This window comes from Physeter macrocephalus, chromosome 6 (assembly GCF_002837175.3).
Source record: "Physeter macrocephalus isolate SW-GA chromosome 6, ASM283717v5, whole genome shotgun sequence".
NCBI classification, from domain to species: Eukaryota; Metazoa; Chordata; class Mammalia; order Artiodactyla; family Physeteridae; genus Physeter; species Physeter macrocephalus.
Window position 1 is genome coordinate 1685696 of NC_041219.1, and position 15508 is coordinate 1701203.

A 15508-nucleotide genomic window follows, 5' to 3' on the forward strand; every position below is an offset into this window, starting at 1 on the left:
CTCTGATAAAGGACAAGGAAGTGCCCGTCCACGTAAGAGCATTTTTGAGGAGACAGCAAGCTTTTGCTAAGAAAAGTCAAAAGTTCAGGTTACTGAGTATTATTCTGCTGTTGGATTCAAGATGTTGAAAAGCTAGTATCTATGCTTTTGACTAACATATTTTTCCATTCAGATGTGTATAATGTAATAGGGCAAAATAATTTGACAAAAATGATCATAGTGTGCCAGATACTGTGCTAGGTGCTGCCATGTAGCTGCTAGGGTTTAAGTATTCAAGAAGTGTCAGCTCTGCCAGTGTTGGAGGAGAAGGGAAGCGATCTTTACCAAACTGGGAAAATTTCATCTGAGATTAATTTCCTAGTCTATAAATGAGGGGGTTGGATATCCAGGTCTTAATCGTTTCTGTTTTTTTGACTGTTTGTGAAGGTTTCTCCTCTTCATCTGTCACTACTCCCATGTCAAAATATTCATCTCACACCATCCTAGCTTTGCAATTCATTAATTAGTTCAACAAACGTTTACTGAACGTGCCTGAAGAGTCAGGCACTAAAGGGGCGAAGCAAGGTTCCTCTGCTCATAAAGCTTACAGTTCAAAGGGATAAGACAATAAATAAATTAAAAAATAGGAAAACAAATGCATAAAAATTCTCATTAACAATAAATAACTAACTATAGGTTGGAAAGGTCTTAAGAAGGAAATAAGCAGGATGGTGCGTTCTCTTTTTTTTCAGTCATATAATGTGATTGGCTCTTTCAATTCCAAAAACGACGACCTATCAAGGTTATCAGATTTTAAAAGGGGAAAAACGGTAATACCTTACAACTAACTAGGGAACGAATAGCCATCACTCTTGAAGAAAACTGTATCCGGGCTGGTTTACTCTATCTTTTCCTTGGAATGTTAGAGGAGCGGCTTCTCAAAATGAGCAGCGAGAGTAACTCACTTTTTTTTTTTTTGATAAATCAGTCGGAAAGACAAAGCGAAAAGAGGGAACCAGGAGTCAGGGAAATTACCAATCGTCTGGCCATCAAGATTTCTTTAAGTCTCTAAGCTCCCCTTGGCAGCGGTAATCAAGATGAAAGAAAACCACTGCCATGAACTTCACTTTTCCCTTCAATATTACTGCCCGGTGGCAGGAACCTGGGAAGAAGAGGTCAAGGTGTGGTTTGGCAAGAGGCAGTTCCCGGGAGAGGCGCTGGGAAGGGCAGAGCAGAGAACAGCCGGAGAAGGTGACAGAAAGGGAGGGGAAGAAAGCGCTGGCACTCCGAGGTGAAAGCACAGAAGTCTCTGCCGCGCGCGACTCAGGTGGCCCTTTCCCGCTCAGGTGAGCTCCTCCCGCGCCTCCCATTGGCCAAGGCGCCAGTGGCGCTGGGAGGGCGACGCAGTCCGGTCTAGTTCAGGGTCTAGGGCGGCGCGTCACTTCCGGTAGCGCGGAGCTTGTAAAACACCCTGGAGAGAAAATGGCGGCAGCAGCGGCTTCGGCGCCTCAACAGCTCTCGGATGAGGAGCTTTTCTCTCAGCTCCGCCGTTACGGCCTATCTCCTGGCCCAGTGACGGAGAGCACCCGCCCGGTCTACCTCAAGAAGCTGAAGAAGCTTCGAGAGGAAGAGCAGCAGCAGCACCGGTCCGGGGGCCGCAGCACCAAGACGCGGAACAGTAATAACAATAACACGGCAACCGCCACGGCTGCCGCCGCGGGAGCAGCGGCGGCGGCCGTGGGGATGGGGGTCCGTCAGGTCTCAGGCGACCTCTCCTACTTACGGACTCCTGGGGGCCTGGGCCGGATCTCGGCTTCTGGCCCGGAGAGCCCCTTGGGAGGGCCCGGGGGCGCCTCGGCCGCCCCCACGGCTGGCAGCAAAGTACTGCTGGGCTTCAGCTCGGACGAGTCGGACGTGGAGGCCAGTCCCCGGGACCAGGCCGGCGGCGGCGGCGGCGGCGGCGGCGGCGGGAGGAAAGACCGGGCTCCGCTCCAGTATCGCGGGCTCAAACCGACGTCGGCGCCCCTGGCCTCCAGCGAGGTGACTAACAGCAACTCGGCCGAGCGGAGGAAGCCCCACTCGTGGTGGGGGGCCAGGAGGCCGGCGGCTGCCGAGCTGCAGAGCCCGTCGGGGAGAGACGGGGCGGCGGACGACGAGGAGCAGGAGGGAGAGGACGGCGAGGATAGGGACCCGGAGGCCGAGGAACCGCTGTGGTCCGGCAGGACCGTGAATGGCAGCCGGCTTCTCCCCTACAGCTGCCGGGAGAACTATTCGGACTCGGAAGAAGAGGAGGACGACGACGTGGCCTCCAGCAGACAGGTATTGAAGGACGACTCCCTTTCCCGGCATCGGCCCAGGCGGGGCCATAGTAAGCCTCTCTCTCCCCTGCCTGCGAAATCGGCCGGCGGCCGACTGGAGACCTCAGTTCAGGGAGGGGGAGGAATCGCGATGAATGACAGGGCGGCGGCCGCCGGGAGTCTAGACAGGAGCCGAAACGTCGAAGAGTCGGCGGCGGCGGCGGCCGCGGCGGAGCAGGGAGGAGGGTTTGATCCCCCGGACTCCAGCCCCATTCCTAGATACCGCGTTAACGCTAAGAAACTGGCCCCTCTCCTGCAGCCACCGCTCGCGGACGTGGACTCAACCTTGGATTCGTCCACAGGCTCCCTTCTTAAAACCAATAATCATATCGGCGGTGTGGCCTTCGGCGTGGACTCCCCCAGGATTTTTTCCAACAGCCTCCCTCCCAGTGCGGCGGTGGCCGCCTCTAGTTCACTCAGGATCAATCACTCCAATCATACGGGCTCCAATCATACCTACCTGAAGAACACATATAACAAACCGAAGCTTTCCGAACCTGAGGAGGAACTTCTCCAGCAATTTAAACGGGAGGAGGTGTCCCCAACTGGGGGTTTCAGTGCCCACTACTTGTCGATGTTTCTCTTAACTGCTGCCTGCCTATTTTTCCTCATATTGGGACTGACTTACCTAGGAATGAGAGGAACAGGAGTCTCCGAGGATGGAGGACTCAGCAGTAAGTATTAAACCTCGTGGGGAAGGCAACAAAGGGAATGTTGTTAGTGGTCGGCTCTCACCGCACTGGGCGTTTTACCCGAGGTGACTTCTGTCTGCAAGAACATGGTTTAATAGTGAAACACAACAGATGGAGTGCATTCGTATCATCTTTCTTTAAGAAAGAACATGATTACCGTGATAAGAATGATAATCCCATGGCTGGTTTTAAGATTTTTCTGTATGAAGTATTGGGAAATTCAGAACATCTTATAAAAGAACAAAGTATTACAAGCAAGTCTGTTAGTAAAATGCATTTATTTATACGTGTGACTTAAATTTTCTTTTGGCCTTAAATAACCAAATGTGGAGATGCCAATCCAATTACTCAACAGTTTGGAGGTAGTTTGATTGTTCAGGGGCATCATAAATGAGTGGGTTTTTTGTTTGTTTTTGTTTTCCCAAATTGAGTTGTGGTTCTAAAAGGCCTCTTGAAAGACCTTGTAAGACCTCTTGAAATTCTGGTTAAATGTTTTGTAGTATTAAGTATATGTGTAGGTAGTTCTCTAATTTCTTTAAAGTGAATGAATACAGATAGAAGGTAGGAAGGCATACCTCTACATTGATTTCCCAGCCCGAAGCACCTCCCCTTCCACCAGTGAAAAAAAACAGTGGTAGGGAACTGCAGGGGTTTGCAGTCAGATTAATCTGGATTGGTCTCCAGGCCCTGCCTTTTACTTGCCAAATGTCTGTAGGCAGGTGTGTTCACTCATTCATTAAGCCAGCATCATCTGTGCTGTCCTTCAACACAGGAAGAAGATGAATACTGATGGCTTTGTGTTCTGTGAAGGAAATAATGATGGAGTAATTGGTGTATTCTACTTTAGAGATAGAGTAGGAACTGTTTGAAGTGAGCCCTGAAGCAGGAGAAGGCGACGGCCTTGTAGGAGACAGGAGAGCATTCTGGGCAGAGATTACAAGAGGAGGAGGAAAGGCCTTGAGTTGAGCAAGAGCCGTCCTGTAGGTTATAGTACCTTGAGCAAGGGGGAGTGAGCCAGAGTTTAAGCTTCCCTTGCAAAATCTGTAAAATGATGCTAATCTTGATTAGAATGATGCCTGGGAAGATTAAAAGAGAGGAAGTAAATTTAATGCATGATGGACTGCTGAATACATAATTTGTCAATGTTAGGTCCTTCTCCCCTCCCCCTGCCCCCTGAAACTTCCTGCCCTTTTCACCCAACATGAATTCGCTGTATCATGATTTGTATTTATAAAATTGGCTTACTCTTATTTTATTTCAAAATAGTGAATGATGCAGTTAGCAGACTTAAAAGAGTGGAGTGAAAATAGTGTAAGCTTTGGTTTGGTATGGCCAATTCTAAGATAGTCAAATAATAGATTATGATATTCCTTAAATAGAGGATTTAGAAGAGGGCTGAAATCCAGCACTCACTGTAAATTGGTACCCTGGGAGCAAGAGTGATATATTGTATCCTGCCCCAGATATTAGAGACAAGAAATAAGGTCACACTAGAAGTTATACTAGTAAAGTTCACATAAATGACATTACCCATGAGCAGTGCCTTCCTGCATGTTCGTTTCTCCAACAGAACCTGGTTCTATTCTAAGAACTAAAGGCTTTGCACATATTATCACTCAATCTGCCCAACAACTCACAGAGGTAGATGGTGTCATCATCACTCTAGAGATGAGGACAGTGAGACTCAAAGAAGTTAAGAAATGTACCCACAGTTGAACAGCTAGTGAGTGATAGGACTAAGATTTGGTTTCAGATTTTTTTCAACTATTAAGCCCATACTACCTTGGGTATTGTTTATAGAGAGCTTTCTAAATAAGAGGATACTTTTATTAGAATTAAGAAAATAATTGAATACTTGGTAGGATTTCATACAGAATTACTGATGTGCACAATTCTCAACTATAAGGTGACTTGTCACATCTTTCTTGTCACTATTAAGATGAATGGCTAATATTCTCTTAAGTACTAAACTTTCAAATGGAATAGAAAGGGATAGGATTGCTAGGGCTTAGGTACCTGCCCTCCCCACCTCCACCATTGTGGAAGGAAGGAAATTATAAAGTGGTTTGCACTTTAATAAATGGTAAATATGAGGTAGCTTGGGTGATGGAAAGAACAGTGGCTAAGAGGTAGAGGATCTGGGTCCTAGGACTTGTCAAAATGACCTTAGTCAAGTTAACCTCTGAGCCTCATTCTTATATATTAAATGGGAGTAATAATTTCTGCTGTCTATGGAGTTGTTGTGAGGATCAAATGAGATAGTTTGTAAACAAGCTGAAAGTGATATTCGGAAGTTTAGATAAAATTTGTTGTATTCCTGGTAAACTACAGTATATATGTAAAGAGAAATAGTTAAGTCATTTCTGTAAATAGTGTATTTCTTACCTATTCAAAATTTAATTTTTATTAAATTCTATTAAATACACATTGTAGACATTGATACAGACATTTGAGTCAAAGTGTGATGAATCCTTAAATGTATTATATACTTGACCTATTGTGTATCCTGGTAGAAAGAAGTGCCCGTTGGTTCAGTTAGTTTGCACACCTAACGGTGAATAACTTCACTCCCTATATTTATGTATTCTGAATCCTTTGTCATATTATAATGGTTAGCCAGTGCTTAACTGTAGGGTTCATTGGTCAAATAGTGTGCTTAAGGAAATAGTTTTACTTTGAGTAATAATTTCACCAGAAGATTGTAGGTTATATGTGAGAGTAAGCTTTAGTAAGCTTTCATTAGTTATCATTTAAATTATGTATAGCATATAATAGATTTGCCTTTTAAATAGTTCCTAATCATTTGTTCTTTAAAAACTTCTCATCGGTACCCTAATTTTATTAATTAAGTTACCTTTTATTAAATTACTGTGAGTGTCTGCTTTCTCATCTGTAAAACTAGGGGGTTGGCTTAGATGATGTCTACGTTCTTTCCAGCTCTAAGGTTTAAGATTCTGACTTTGAACTGCCCTACCAAAACAGCTCAAGGATCAGCCTGCAATCAGATTAGATCAAGACAACCCACCAAAAGAAAATAGAGAGGCAGAATAGATTAACTTTCTTAGGCTCATCCGATCATTATTAAAAGTTGTTTTTCAGTTACAAAAGACATGATTTTTGTAGAAAATTTGAATAGAGATCTATGAAGCAAAAAATGAATCAGTATTGTTTACCTCTCCTCCTAGTCTCACACTCACCCCTGGCATAAATAAGTTCAAGTAATAAATTAGAACTTTCTTTATGCTTTTCATGTAAATACATGCATTCATATAGATGTATGTGTGTGTGCACATACACATTTTTGTTCAACAGTAGAGTGCCTACTATGTGCCAAGCACTATTTTAAGCAGCAGGAATATGTGGAGAACAAGGCAGGTGAAATCTCTCTTCTCATGGAGCTTACATTCTAGGGGGGAAGATAGACAACTAAACAAATAAGAATTTCAGATAGTTGCTAACACAAGGTAATGATAGTAACTTGAAAGGCATAAAACAGAGTCTGAATTTTATTTTAAGTAACATCCTACTATACATATTCTTCAATTTCTTTTTTCACTTAGTATTGTATAATGGGTAACTTTCCTTATAGTAAGTTTAAGTACGAAGGCATAATTTTAAAATCTCACATTTCACTGGTCCCTTTCTAGCCCTATAAAAATGCTAAAATCTCTGCCATCCTGAAAATGTTCTTTAACCCTCTGTTCTCCTCTAGCTCTTAGTCTCATCTCAGCCAAGATTACTCTTTCCTCCCCTGCCATTCACTCAACCCCTGTCTAGTTTAGCTTTTTTTTTTTTAACCATCCATTCCTCTGCATCCTTTCTGTCACCAGTTACTCAATTGCCAACCGAGAGAAGCTTTAAAGTTCTTCTCTTGACCTGCTTGATACATTCAATACATTGACAATTACCTTCTTCATGAAACTCTCTCCTTTCCAAACTTCTGTATCACCACTCTCTTCTACTTTTCATTTATTTGTCTGCCTGTGTTTTAAATATTGGTGGTCTCTGGAACTCTTATCCTTTCGTACAGTTTTCCTAGGCAGTTTCATCCACCCTACTGGCTAATACCTCCCAATTTTATATTTTCATCTTAAATTTTTCTCTCTTGGGTTCTAGACTTAACCATTTATTAGACAATTTCTTCTGGATGTACCAGAAGTACTAACACCATCTGTACTCATCAGCTTTACTTCCTTTTACCTTGTTTCTCCTGTTTTGTTCCCTGTTTTAGTTAATGGCATTTCCATCCACCCAGAGCTCAAGCTAAAAACCTTGAATTTGCCTTGATTCCTTCCTTTCCTCCATCTTCCTACCAAACCTCAAACCACAGTCTGTCTTGTTACCAAATCCTGTAGTTTTACCTGCTACCTATCTTTTGACTCAATCTATTTCTCTCCATTCCCCACTGCTCTAGGCTAGTCTCTTGCTTGAACTGATTTAGCAGTCTTCTAACAGTTGTCCGTGCTTCTTGGCTGTAGCTCTTCCCGTCTGTTTTTCAGTGTCAGAGCAATATTTCTAAAACAAGAATGCAGTAATTCATTCATGCTTAAAATTACTCAATGGCTTTCCCTTACTCATTGGATAGAATGTAAACTCCTTGGCTAAACTGTTCGTGATCTAAGTATGCCTGCTCTTTCTAGCTTCCTTTCTTAGCAGTCCCTGTTATCACACTTTACTTTCTGGAAAACTGGAACTTTCTGGAACACTACTTGGTGTTCACTGAATATGTCACTGAGATTTTTGTGCCTTTGTGCGTGTGCAGGTTGTTTCTTCCTCTCTGTTAACTGCTATTCGTTCTTAAAAGTCTCACCTCTGGATGTCTTCTCTGTCTCCTTATCCTCTTTACCCTAGAGTTTGGCCCATTATTCTCTACTCAAAGAAGATCTTATGCATCCTTCATAGCCTTTATTTCATGTTTATAATTGTGTATGTCCACTGTGCCAGATAGATTACAGCTCCTTGAGGTAATGTTCCTACAGGAGGAATTGAGTACACTGGAAAAGAGCACAGGCTCTTTCATTTCTCTCTCTTGACCACAGGGTCATGAGCCTGGATGACTGAGAGAACAGTAATACCATTGACAGGAATTAGAGATGTTGAAAAGTGATCTCATTGGGGGGAAGGCGGCATAGAGAAAATGAGTTTATTTGGGGCTTATTTTTTGAGTTATTCAAGTAGCAATATCCTGTAGGCTATTGTAGTTATATAATTGGATTAAAGATGAGAGACTGATGCTTAATGTGAAAGTAAAGTACTGTTTACTAAAGGAATAGATACCTTTTTAATATTTGTTTCTTCTTTTCGTGTGGATGTTTTGTTCTTAAAGACAAGACCGAGTGCTGCAAAAGGTACCATAGTTTTAAAAAAATTATATTTTTACTTTTTCAAGTAGTTAGACTAGCCAAAACGTCAAAACTTTGAATCTGTAATGAAATGGGCATAAGGATTTTGAAAAGTAGTTGTTGCCCTCATTCTTGAAGAATGAAAGCTGAGTGAGAAGTTAACTACTTTGTAAGAACAAAAAAATTCTTAAACCTCTAAGAATATTCCAGGGAATACCAGGGGATTGCATATCCCAGTCTGATGATTTGAGAAATTAAAATCTACTATGTAAAAATGTCTTTCATCTGAAAATTATCTCTAGCATAATTTAAAATAAAAATCATCAGAGTGAAAACTTGTAAGTTCCCTATGAGTGTATTTATGAAGCCTAGTTTGAAACATTGGCATAGATATCAGGGCTTGGATCATTAACGAGGCAACCTGGGTTTGAATTTGGGCCCTTCCTCTTAGCTTTTTTATTAAAGGCAAGTTGCTGAACCCCTGTAAACCTCAATATTCTTATCTGTAAAATAGAGTTAAGTGAGAATTAAATGAAATAATGCATGTAAAGTACTCGACTCAGCACATGACACATAGGAATAATAATAACAGCAGCTAACACTTATGTAGCACTCTGTGCCAGGCACTGAGCCTAAGCAATTATAATTGTCAAGTAATCTTCATGAGGCAGGTATTTATCCCATTTTATAGATAAAGAAACTGAGACACAGAGAAGTTACATGACTTGCCTAGGGTCATGAGTGTAGAGGCAGTATTTGGACTCAGATAGTGGCACTTAACCACCCTGCTAGATTGCCTTTTAATATGTGCAAGTACATAAGGGCTCTGTATATGTTCTCCACTATTATTATTATCTAGGAAATTATGAAAGATGTGGATGGGTGAAACTGCTTAATGCATGAAATCCTAGAAGTGCCAAGGATAATCTTTGAAACCTAACAACGTTAGTACAAGAAAGTACAAATTTGTACTCACTTGACGATTAGGAATCATGTGGAACTGTTTATCCTTCTATAAGGTTTTAGATTAATTAATTCATTGATATATGAGGAGGGCAGTCTGCTGTAATATAATACAAATTATATAGTATGTAAAACTATAAGGCATATGATACTATTTCTAATTTTTAAAAGATAGTCTCAAAACTGGTGGGGATAGTGGTCCTCTGATTTGCATTACCACTTCTTTTTTTTTAATTTTTAAAAATTATTTTATTTTATTTTTTGGCCACGCGGCGTTCCCTGACCAGGGATCGAACCCGTGCCCCCTGCGTTGGAAGCACGGAGTCTTAACCACTGGACCACCAGGGGAGTCCCCTGCATTACCACTTTAAAACTTAGGTTTTCCATTGTTCATTTTCAAGATGTAAAAATCTTTTAGTACATTTGTTCTCCCTTTTTTTGCACCTTTTAAAAAAGCTTTGAATGTATTTTCCCTATGTGTATATTTCAATGGGAATGAAGCATTCTGTAATTTCAGGGATGTTTTAAAAAATTAGATATTTTTATGATTCCTCAGTAGAGTTATGAAGTTTTAAAATAGCTTCTCCTCGCTCACTAATCATTCTATATGTTTACCTATCTGAAAAATGTTTTATCTAAATAAAAGGAACCTCAGAGCAAAGAGGTTATAACGTCAGTTCAAAGAGATATTTAGTTTATAAGAGTTTAAAAATGAAGTATACCTTGGACTTCCCTGGTGGCGCAGTGGTTAAGAATCCGCCTGCCAATGCAGGGGACATGGGTTTGAGCCCTGGTCTGGGAAGATCCCACATGCTGCGGAGCAACTAAGCCCGTGCACCTCAACTACCGAGCCTGTGCTCTAGAGCCCATGAGCCACAACTACTGAGCCCACGTGCCGCAACTACTGAAGCCCGCGAGCCTAGAGCCCATGCTCCGCAACAAGAGACGCCACCACAGTGAGAAGCCTGCACACTGCAACAAAGAGTAGCCCCTGCTCGCCGTAACCAGAGAAAGCCTGTGCACAGCAACGAAGATCCAACGCAGCCAAAAATTAAATAAGTAAATAAATAAAAAATGAAGTATACCTTAAACTTTTGGAAGTCTGTAAAATATATGGTAAGCAAGTAGTAGTAACTTCTTTACGAAAAGCATATTACTAATGGTATATCTTTATCTAATCCTCTATAAATTTATTATACAATAAAAATTGCTACTATTTAATTTGGGAATCCAGCACAATACTAATTGTAGAAATTATTATAACATGTATAGAGTCTCATAACTTTATTTTTCTCATAACTTTATATTTTGACTTTCATACTCAGAATTTATTTTTAACAGATTTTAAAGTGAACCAGTAGCAGTATATTTGGATTTTGCTGTTTTAATAATGCATTTTTTGTTTGTTTGTTTTGTTTTTTTTGTGGTATGCGGGCCTCCCTCTGTTGTGGCCTCTCCCGTTGCAGAGCACAGGCTCCGGACGCACAGGCTCAGCAGCCATGGCTCACTGGCCCAGCCGCTCCGCGGCATGTGGGATCTTCCCAGACTGGTGCGCGAACCCGGTTCCCCTGCATCGGCAGGCGGACTCGCAACCACTGCGCCACCAGGGAAGCCCCAATAATGCAAGTTTTAACCTGAATCACACAAGTGATAGTTTAAAAAAATACGTAAAATTTGATCTAATTAATATTCTTTATTAGCATCACTGTCAAAAATAATTTTTAAACAAGAGTTGAACATGCTGGGAGCAACTCAGCCCGTGCGCTGCAACTACTGAGCCCGAGTGCCACAACTACTGAAGCCCATGTTCCCTAGAGCCCACACGCCGCAACTACTGAGCCCGTGTTCATGTGGAACTGTTTATCCTTCTATAAGGTTTTAGATTAATTAATTCATTGATATATGAGGAGGGCAGTCTGCTGTAATATAATACAAATTATATAGTATGTAAAACTATAAGGCATATGATACTATTTCTAATTTTTAAAAGATAGTCTCAAAACTGGTGGGGATAGTGGTCCTCTGATTTGCATTACCACTTCTTTTTTTTTAATTTTTAAAAATTATTTTATTTTATTTTTTGGCCACGCGGCGTTCCCTGACCAGGGATCGAACCCGTGCCCCCTGCGTTGGAAGCACGGAGTCTTAACCACTGGACCACCAGGGGAGTCCCCTGCATTACCACTTTAAAACTTAGGTTTTCCATTGTTCATTTTCAAGATGTAAAAATCTTTTAGTACATTTGTTCTCCCTTTTTTTGCACCTTTTAAAAAAGCTTTGAATGTATTTTCCCTATGTGTATATTTCAATGGGAATGAAGCATTCTGTAATTTCAGGGATGTTTTAAAAAATTAGATATTTTTATGATTCCTCAGTAGAGTTATGAAGTTTTAAAATAGCTTCTCCTCGCTCACTAATCATTCTATATGTTTACCTATCTGAAAAATGTTTTATCTAAATAAAAGGAACCTCAGAGCAAAGAGGTTATAACGTCAGTTCAAAGAGATATTTAGTTTATAAGAGTTTAAAAATGAAGTATACCTTGGACTTCCCTGGTGGCGCAGTGGTTAAGAATCCGCCTGCCAATGCAGGGGACATGGGTTTGAGCCCTGGTCTGGGAAGATCCCACATGCTGCGGAGCAACTAAGCCCGTGCACCTCAACTACCGAGCCTGTGCTCTAGAGCCCATGAGCCACAACTACTGAGCCCACGTGCCGCAACTACTGAAGCCCGCGAGCCTAGAGCCCATGCTCCGCAACAAGAGACGCCACCACAGTGAGAAGCCTGCACACTGCAACAAAGAGTAGCCCCTGCTCGCCGTAACCAGAGAAAGCCTGTGCACAGCAACGAAGATCCAACGCAGCCAAAAATTAAATAAGTAAATAAATAAAAAATGAAGTATACCTTAAACTTTTGGAAGTCTGTAAAATATATGGTAAGCAAGTAGTAGTAACTTCTTTACGAAAAGCATATTACTAATGGTATATCTTTATCTAATCCTCTATAAATTTATTATACAATAAAAATTGCTACTATTTAATTTGGGAATCCAGCACAATACTAATTGTAGAAATTATTATAACATGTATAGAGTCTCATAACTTTATTTTTCTCATAACTTTATATTTTGACTTTCATACTCAGAATTTATTTTTAACAGATTTTAAAGTGAACCAGTAGCAGTATATTTGGATTTTGCTGTTTTAATAATGCATTTTTTGTTTGTTTGTTTTGTTTTTTTTGTGGTATGCGGGCCTCCCTCTGTTGTGGCCTCTCCCGTTGCAGAGCACAGGCTCCGGACGCACAGGCTCAGCAGCCATGGCTCACTGGCCCAGCCGCTCCGCGGCATGTGGGATCTTCCCAGACTGGTGCGCGAACCCGGTTCCCCTGCATCGGCAGGCGGACTCGCAACCACTGCGCCACCAGGGAAGCCCCAATAATGCAAGTTTTAACCTGAATCACACAAGTGATAGTTTAAAAAAATACGTAAAATTTGATCTAATTAATATTCTTTATTAGCATCACTGTCAAAAATAATTTTTAAACAAGAGTTGAACATGCTGGGAGCAACTCAGCCCGTGCGCTGCAACTACTGAGCCCGAGTGCCACAACTACTGAAGCCCATGTTCCCTAGAGCCCACACGCCGCAACTACTGAGCCCGTGTGCTGCAACTGCTGAAGCTTGCACGCTCTAGGGCCTGTGTGCTGCAACTACTGAGCCTGCGTGCTGCAACTACTGAGCCTGCATGCTGCAACTACTGAAGCCCGCACTCCTAGAGCCCGTGCTCTGCGACAAGAGAAGCCACTGCAATGAGAAGTCCATGCACCATAACGAAGAGTAGCTCCCACTTGCCACAACTAGAGAAAGCCAGCGTGCAGCAACGAAGACCCAGCACAGCCAAATAAATAAATAAATAAATAAACAAGTAAAATCTTAAAAAACAAGACAAAACAAGAGTTGACCAGGAAGGAAGTGTTTAATATTTATTTATCTAACATTTTATAGTTAAATTTTACATGTTTTACATCATTCTTTTGAAAATATATTTCTAAGGAAATTAGCTTTTCAAAAAGATTGTAAAAATTTATACTAACAGGTAATATCTGAAAATAGGATAAGTCTGTCACATTGAAGCCGTCATTATTATTTTTACAAGGTCTTAATTTTTTTTCTTTATTTCTAGAGGTATAGAGTTTAAAATTATACCACTTGTTTTGCCTGGGTAGCAGAATTATTGCTCTATATCCATAGTTTTTTGCTTAAAATGTTTTTGCAAGATGACTTCTAAACTCATCTTTATAGCTATGTTGATATCAAATGGCAAGCTAACATTTAAAATAAGGCTGGGTGCAAAACTGCAAGTTGAGTGATAAGTGATTAAGTATACACCAACAATTGCTCTCCTGTCCTGAATATACATGAATGGAAAAAAATCCTTTAGAAGCAATGGGCATTTTAACACATAGTACATCAATTTTGTTTTGCAGTTAGAGACCCCTTTTATGTGTGTATATATTTACAAAAGGAATTTGCTGGCTGTGGCTAATTCCTGAAAGCACTTTATACTTATAAAGGAAGTTTTTGCTCCGTAGGAATTCACCTAGGTATAATTTTTTTTTAATGTTCATTTATTTTTTATTTATTTATTTTTTCTTATTAGTCATCCATTTCATACACATCAGTTTATACATGTCAACCTAGGTATCATTTTTTAAACACATAAAAAGAGAGTCACTGAAATTAATTAGCAGGAGGAAATCTTAGAATATTTGTTTCTTCCAGTCCCTGGGCTATGGCTTAGAACCTTGGTCAACCTTGGTAATGACTTCTGGGTTTAGAAGGACACCTACTACAGTAACACAAATGCTTTCTTGCTTGATTTAGTTCTCCTGTTCATTCATCCATTTACTCATAAATTATTTATTGAGCGCCTACTATATGATACCAGAAGATGAGTATATGCTTTTTAGAATTGTAGCAGGGATACTCTTTCCCCAGCATACTGCCTCCCTCCCCCTCCTAGCCCCCCCATTCTCTTCTTTTTCCTAAAATGCACTAGCTAGCCTTCAGAACTGAGATTTGGTTACTGTGCAACATTGTTTCAGATTTGTCCATTGTGACTCCGGAACCATGACTTTAAAAATTAGTTTCTGCAAATTTGAATATGCCCTATGATAAAGTTTACTACAAAAGAAATAGTTTCATTTCTTACAGGATTTTAGAAGTAATTTAAAGAGTAAAAAAGGAAGAGACATGAAGAATGAATTTGTCAAAAATGAAAATATTATCAATTTGAAACGTTTATGATTGTGGTTTAAGATGTTCTAGGAATGTTCTTATGCTTATGACAAAAGACTTACTTTGTTTTTTAAAATAAAATCACCTTTAAATGTCCCTTCTTTTAGATTCTAAAGGCTTAAATGATAAAAGCATTTATTGAGAACTTTCTATGTGTGAGCACCTTTATATTAATTTCCATGAAGGAAACTATTAATATTATCTCCATGAGAAAACTGAAATATAGAGGGAATAGGGTTAGGTGTGACTTGTCGTAAGATCCCACAGCTACTAAGTTTTAAAACCAGCATTTGAACCCATGATCTGACTAAGGGTCCACAGTCTTAGCCACTGGGAAGCCGTAGATTTTCTTATGTATTTTTTCTCACCTACTAACTTTATTTGGGCAGGTAAATTGCTTGTGACCTCTGGGCTTTGGTTTTTGCATCTGTCAAAATCAGCTCTACTTCCAGCCAGTGACTTTTGTAGGGAACTGATGTGATAATGTCTATGGAAATGCTTTGGAGAAATTAGAAGTGATGTATAAATGTATATTTTTAATGCTGTAAGTTAGAATTTCCCAGCTATAGTAGTTTAATTTAAGCAGCACGTGTTCAGCACTGTGACATGTCCTGTCGGTAATGTTAATAAGTAATGGAAGAGTTGGTTAAATTTATAGTTCTTATCAGTATTTTTTTAAACTTTCTCTCAAGTTGTCTGAGCAGATAAAAGGAATCATCTTTTTACATTACCTAGTTAGTGCCTTATCTCTAGGTGCTGAAAAAGAATTTTCTGTCTTTGCAGTTATATTAATGTAGATTATGAAGCACAATTTGAAACTAGATTTTAGCCTCCTGGACTGCTAGAAGGTAGACTTGCTGATAGGAAAGACAGAGA

At 40.5% G+C, this 15508-nt stretch overlaps 1 protein-coding gene across 3 annotated transcripts in view; it reads left to right on the forward strand.

The window, feature by feature from the left end:
* The first annotated feature begins 252 nt into the window (after nucleotides 1–252).
* LEMD3 (LEM domain containing 3) overlaps nucleotides 253–15508 on the forward strand; it is a 91360-nt gene continuing 76104 nt past the window's right edge. For 2 of the 3 annotated variants that reach the window (XM_024122872.3, XM_028490351.2), the window contains exon 1: nucleotides 253–3010. In XM_024122872.3, coding sequence (XP_023978640.1) covers nucleotides 1462–3010 — 1549 coding nt within the window. In that variant the 5' untranslated portion in view covers nucleotides 253–1461. The remainder of the gene's footprint in view (nucleotides 3011–15508) is intronic. The other variant, XM_024122871.3, reaches the window with a different exon arrangement.